Source organism: Morone saxatilis, unplaced genomic scaffold (assembly GCF_004916995.1).
Source record: "Morone saxatilis isolate NCDOM2014 unplaced genomic scaffold, NCSU_SB_2.0 Contig5, whole genome shotgun sequence".
Taxonomy (NCBI): Eukaryota; Metazoa; Chordata; class Actinopteri; family Moronidae; genus Morone; species Morone saxatilis.
Window position 1 is genome coordinate 8,223,242 of NW_023340095.1, and position 6,217 is coordinate 8,229,458.

Consider the following 6,217-nt stretch of genomic DNA (forward strand, 5'->3'; position numbering starts at 1 on the left):
TGCTTATATTAATCTTTTTATTACATTTTTTATATTGCATTTTATATTGCCTTTTATATACTATTTAATATATAATATTATATATTTATATATATATATTATGATCTAGGTTGTAAGCGGTATAATTGTAGTGCAAGTTAAAATAAAATATTAGGTGCAGTGAACAGATAAAAGGTGCGTGGAGATTATTATTATTATGACATTATTATGCACTCATGTACTCATTACTTCATCTTTCTTCCTTTAAGAGGATTTACTTAAACGCAATACCTCTGCTTAAGTGGTGGACAACTTTTAAACTAACACATGATCCCACTGCTTTGTGTTAACATATATATATATATATATATATATATATATACATAAGTTAAGTGATGATTAACACTGCCAGACCTTAACTACACTGCCTGATCCGATGGTGGCAACTCGAACAAAGACACAATCACACACACACTAAGTTAACAGCAGCAAGTTGGCTGTAACTACTACTGAGGATATTGTAGTTAGTTAGTAACGTTACAGTCGGTTTATCAGTGAGAAGTTATCTGCACGTATAGCCTGCAGATGTTGCTTTACGCTAACTAAAGCAAACATGAAGTTACTTTGCAAAAAAATCTTATCTTACCCGATAACGTCTCTTTTTAACGTTATGTTCACTGTTTTCCTTAAGTCACTTCATAGTACGCTGACTTTGCCTTTAACAAACTCACCGGACACCGTTTACACTAAACCTCTAAAGTGCTAGGTTTGTTAGCTTCATGTATCACACTGAGAAGACAACACCGGAAAGAAAACCCCCAACCGCATCAAACCGAGCACTCAATAGCCAATAGAAACAAAGGAATGTTGATTGATTTAGATTTTGACGAATGGCACTGCTTCCTCTGTGAACGCGTATGCATTTTTCTTGAACCAATCAGATTACAGGAGGAATATTTGAAGGCGGGCTTTCCACTGTTTTCTTCCGGAACAAAAATGGCTTCTCTTGACAGGGTGAAAGTACTAGTTTTAGGAGATTCTGGTAAGTTAAACCCAATTTAGGCAATCCAGACCCTTATATCAATGTATCTGCTTATTTTTAAAGACATTTGTTAATTTTGGGCAAATGTCTTCCGGTTTACAACCTTTAATTTAGGGAATTCAAACTGTGGTCAAAAGTCTGTTGCAGCTCTGTAAACCTGCACACCTGACGCAACATACCTGTGTGTATCGGTGAATTAGGGTTAAATGTGAAGCGATGCTTAATTTAAAAGCAGTCAGTATTCACACTGGTCATTGCCGACAGAAGTAGTGTATTTGAATGTAAGACGGTTGCTTAGTTTAAGATGAATCAGCACCAAATGTATGAAAATGTATGTAAAAATCTTCGCCGAATCAAAGAGTGACACCAAATAGTTCGTTGAAGATGTTTACTGTGGTTATACAACGTACATGCTTTGATGGAAACGATGGAGATTATACGCTGACATGTTTTTTCAGTGGAGCCTGGTTATCATATGAAAGTGAGCCACGTCTTCATTATCTTGCATTAAGCAGTAGTAACTTTTATAGCACTACATCAAGACTGAAAGCCGTATATAATCTACTGGACTAAATGTGTGTCCTTGTGCATTGATCCCATAAATTATTTCAGTCACCCACCCACCCACCTTTCTTGTCTTTGGCAGGGGTGGGCAAATCTTCCTTGGTCCATCTGCTATGTCAGAATCAGGTGTTAGGAAATCCATCATGGACCGTTGGTTGCTCCGTGGATGTACGGGTAAGCAGGTCGAACACCTCCTCATTTACAAAATGTCATTGAGATGAGATCTGAAATGATGCTGCTGGCCTTTTAAATTAACCTCAGATAAACTACACTTCATGCAACAACCTTTTAAAGGACTAATGATGCATCAGTGTGTATATCACTTAAAATGTACTCAATTACTTTCCAACACTGATTATTCAACACATTCATGTTAAATAAAAATAGGTATAGCACTTACATGATGCAGATACTCAGAGGGTTGAGTATAACTGTTCAACTACAGGTCCAAGACTATAAGGAGGGAACCCCGGAGGAGAAAACCTACTACATTGAACTCTGGGATGTCGGAGGATCCATTGGCAGTGCCAGCAGTGTCAAAAGCACCAGAGCCGTCTTCTACAATTCTGTTAACGGTAAAGATTTTATATGATTAATTAAAGAAATTAGAAATCACCACGGTTGTCTATATTTAGTTATGTTATTTTTTCTCTTTTTTTCCTTAAGGAATTATGTTGGTACACGATTTAACAAATAAGAAATCCTCTCAGAATCTTTACCGCTGGTCACTAGAAGCTTTGAACAAGGATTCTTCTCCAACAGGAGTTATTGTCTCAAATGGGTAAGCCGATGAGTATTTTGGTGTTTGTTTTTGCAGGGTGGAAAACTCATACACACTGACGCAGGATGCACAATTAAAGAGGTTAAATTGTGACTGAAAATGTGGAGTATCTGCGTATATTATATATAAAACCATAATTACACACACAATACCATACAATACGTGCAAAGATAGAATATAAAACATGAAATTACCTTTACCTATTTTTTCTCTGCAGTGACTATGATAGAGAGCAGTTTGCTGAGAACCCGGTGCCTTTGCTGCTGATTGGCACAAAGTTTGACCAGATCCCAGAGAACAAACGCAATGAAGTCCTCACCAGGACGGCCTTCCTGTCTGAAGACTTCAATGCGGAGGAGATCAATCTCGTAGGTCAACTTTTTCATTCCTACACACTCTGACCTTAAGCCCCTTTCAATTATGGAATCTGTTACACTCCTGACTGCATTTATGCGTTACAATAACAGCTTTTTGGCATTCAAACGTAGGTCTCTGTTACAAAGCCTTGTTCGACTATAAAAAGACAAATAAAGCTGCAATACTTGAGTGCTATTTGGCGTCTGGCACACAATAGAGAGTGCAAAGCTTATTTTCTTTCTCACCACAGTGACGGAGCTGCTGGAGAACAGCGCTGTGTTAGAAAATAATGATGAAAGAAGAAGACTGTTCTCAGACCTCCTATAAGCGGTTATGAGCGTTTTGAGGGAGTCTTGTTCTTGATATTTACTAATCTAAGCAACCTTGTAGAAACCCCAATAAATTATTCAAACATGAAGCTGACATGGAAAAATTCCAGCAATTCTGGATTAGAGAAATGAAAAGTAAACATAAATATTACTTGTTTGTAGGGAAAAGGCTAATGTGACATTACGCCTACACCCATCCTCCTTTCATTTATAAAGAGCTCACTTATATCCGTTTCTATGGAGTTAATTTGTAATAGGGTGCCTGAGAACTTCGCATGCTGGAATTTGCACTGAAAATGTTTTATACATGTGTGTTTCATGTTTGAAGTCCCATAGAATATTTTATACTGTATAGTTTGATGTTTGAATGATTGCAATATCAGCTGCAAAATTGTTGTTGTTTTGATTGACTTAGAAAGTACTTCTTACATTCCCATGTGTTGTCACAAATATAAAACCTATATCTCATTGCTTTATAAATAGGATGGATGAAGTACAATGAGTTGATACCTTTTAAATGTTACTCTTTCATACAAGTTTCAACGATTTAACGAACAAGCATTAAGTGCGTTTGAAATAAATTATCTGTGTTACAATCTGTTACAAGAAAAAAATTAAAATAGATCCAGAATTGTAGCCTGTATATGTACGATATGAAAATCTCTGACTTTGGTGACATCTAGTGGTAGTATTAAGGAGGACAGAAAGAAAAACACTTCACCAGGATTCTTTATTTTTTCTACAAACATTTGAAAGAAATTATAATTATAAAAACACTCTACACATAAAGTTTCACCTGAAAACAAAACCGTCACTCACTTTCTTATGAGGTTTGTGCTGAGGTGCTATTTGTTTTCCCAGGACTGCACCAACCCGAGGTATCTTGCTGCAGGCACGTCAAATGCAGTGAAACTTAGCAGGTTTTTTGACAAGGTGAGACTTCTGTAATATGAGGTGCTATTTTCTGTTTTTAAATACAATATGAAAAGCAGATTTTTACACTTTATACACTACACTGTGTGGATCTACTGCAGGGAGCAGAAACAAATATTTACCATGTAGACGAATGTCAGTCAGCGTCCTCCAATCTATGAAATATTTGCTGACAGTTATATTAATTATCTGATGTGTTACATTGAGGGAACAAACTCTCAAATGATTAATGAGTAACAAACTGTTTTAAATCTTGAAAAATAAGTAATTTTAGTACAAAGTGTACATATCAGGTTAGTAACCTCTGTAAAATCTTAATCTATCTATCAACAGGTTATAGAGAAGAGATATTTCACAAGAGATCCAAGTCAGGTGAGTCAGTTTTGCATTTCCAGTTTTTATTGCTGACATAAAAATAACATAAGCAAATCACAAATGTCCTAATTATTTTGGTAAAAGGAAATGTTTACCTAAAAAATTGTTACTGAGGAAGACTAAGGTTTGACCTTAAAGTGAACTGTTGCATATTCCTTTCACTTTCTCTGCAGATGACGGGTTTCACGGACAGAAAACGGTTCAACTTCAAAAGTTTGCACTATGAATGACAACAGTGGTCTGTGGTTTTGACCATGATGCCTTTGGGCTTTTACACCACGAGTAAACCATCACACTCATTGACGTACTCTCTATACCTGCACCCCCTGCTCCTCTGCCCACTGTTTTTTTCTTTTTTTGTCTTCTTTATACAAAACCCTCTGAACACTTTTTCATCTGATATTGTAGTTAAACACACTTTAGAAATGAAAAGACATGCTTCAGGAAGATTATGTGAAAGGACATGCTATACATGTAAAGTATTTAGTTTTTAATTCCAGACCTTTTCAATACAATCTGCAAAACAGTCACATACATGTAGTAGCTACATGAATTCTTTTTTTTTTTTTTTTTAACTAAGACTTCTAATCTTATCTTTAAATGTTTGCCTTTCTCTAAGAAATAGTCATAAGCAAATGAAGAACCAACACTGGATAATTCTGGGCTTCTGAAACCAGTGCTCATCTCACATACTTCCAATCCCTTCGGCAGTCATGTTCTTAATCCAGGGGGCGGGGGAGACAACGAAATGGAACCGCTCAGAGTCGAAGGACCACTGAGGAGTACTTCGGTATTATCACATTATGGCCTTGAGGCGAGGCCAGTCGAAGCTGTTATACGCCCGTCGAAGGCTTGCTTGTTGGCAGAGTAAGTGCCCCGCTCAGACTCAACCCCCCTGCAAAAAAGGCAATGAGAAAGAACATGGTCTGAGTCATCTATAACAAAATGTTTTATCTTTGTTTTGGTCTAAAAAGAATTCTTCAATGAAATAGCAAGGAAACGCACGGTTTTCTCTCAATGTTCTCATAGGGCATTATTGATGGATTTTTGTTGTATGGGTGTAGAGCGTAATCCGTTCGAGACCATATCTTGAGTTTATTCTACCGTGGCCTGAAATGCCTCCTTCTCCTTTTGGTGAAGTTCTGGTGCATAACATGCGATAGATTGTGTCAAAGTACGTCATCTCTTTTGCATTGATTTTGCACCTCCAAAAGCTGAATTGGTATCTTCTCGAATGGCCTCCTTCAGCACATCCTGAGGCCAGGCTTGTCAACTCCGAGTTTCTTCCCCCAAAGCCAGCACTTACAGTTAATGTGGCTGGGATGTTTCCCCATCCCTTATACTCTTTGGTAGTCCCGACTGGTTGCGTTCCACAATACTATATTTCCAGTTTTGGCCACTTGCAGTTGTATTTAAGACTGAAGACAGAGATCGAGGTAAGAACCTGTTAAAACTCACAGCAGTTATTTGTGCCCCCAAGAAACCCAGTTTACGTCATATGTTCAGAGTATCTGGTTTACTTGTGTGTTTTATGTCCTTTGCTTAAACAGAGTTTTAGAGTAATTGCAGCTTGCGCACCCACAAAGCGCCCACCTGAGGCTTCAGTGCTGTGTGTCGGCCGGTGTGTTGCGTGTGTGTTGTGTGTTGTGTGTCAGTGTGTGTGTACTGTGATCTGTGCTGTGCTCTGTGTCTGTGTCTTGTGTGCGTGTGTGTGTGTGTGTGTGTCGTGGGGCACCGGTATAACTCACCCCAAGCTATAAGAAATCATGCCGAAGACTGAGAATGCTTAGCCCTTCAACTGCCCGAGTTGGAGCATGCGACTACTTTATCCTCTTCTCTCAAACTCAACAACAACGG

At 37.9% G+C, this 6,217-nt stretch overlaps 2 protein-coding genes across 2 annotated transcripts in view; one reads left to right on the top strand and one right to left on the bottom strand.

The window, feature by feature from the left end:
* Positions 1-812, bottom strand: part of gtf2e1 (general transcription factor IIE, polypeptide 1, alpha) — a 9,390-nt gene extending 8,578 nt beyond the window's left edge. The window contains exon 1 of the mRNA XM_035676760.1: positions 626-812. The gene's annotated coding sequence lies outside the window, so the exon portion shown is untranslated. The remainder of the gene's footprint in view (positions 1-625) is intronic.
* Positions 813-949: 137 nt separating this feature from the next.
* On the top strand, positions 950-4,933 carry rabl3 (RAB, member of RAS oncogene family-like 3). The gene is made up of 8 exons (XM_035677337.1): positions 950-1,021; positions 1,668-1,759; positions 2,031-2,160; positions 2,252-2,366; positions 2,584-2,734; positions 3,914-3,985; positions 4,319-4,357; positions 4,534-4,933. The coding sequence occupies exons 1-8, from the start codon at positions 976-978 to the stop codon at positions 4,588-4,590; spliced, it is 702 nt and encodes a 233-aa protein (XP_035533230.1). The 5' UTR covers positions 950-975; the 3' UTR covers positions 4,591-4,933.
* The last annotated feature ends 1,284 nt before the right edge of the window (positions 4,934-6,217 follow it).

Excerpts from the sequence above, each read along its gene's own strand:
- rabl3 (XM_035677337.1), top strand. The coding sequence starts at position 976 with ATGGCTTCTCTTGACAGGGTGAAAGTACTAGTTTTAGGAGATTCTG. Across the intron at positions 2,161-2,251 it reads CTTCTACAATTCTGTTAACG|GAATTATGTTGGTACACGAT; the intron begins GTAAAGATTTTA and ends TTTTTCCTTAAG. Across the intron at positions 3,986-4,318 it reads TTAGCAGGTTTTTTGACAAG|GTTATAGAGAAGAGATATTT; the intron begins GTGAGACTTCTG and ends ATCTATCAACAG.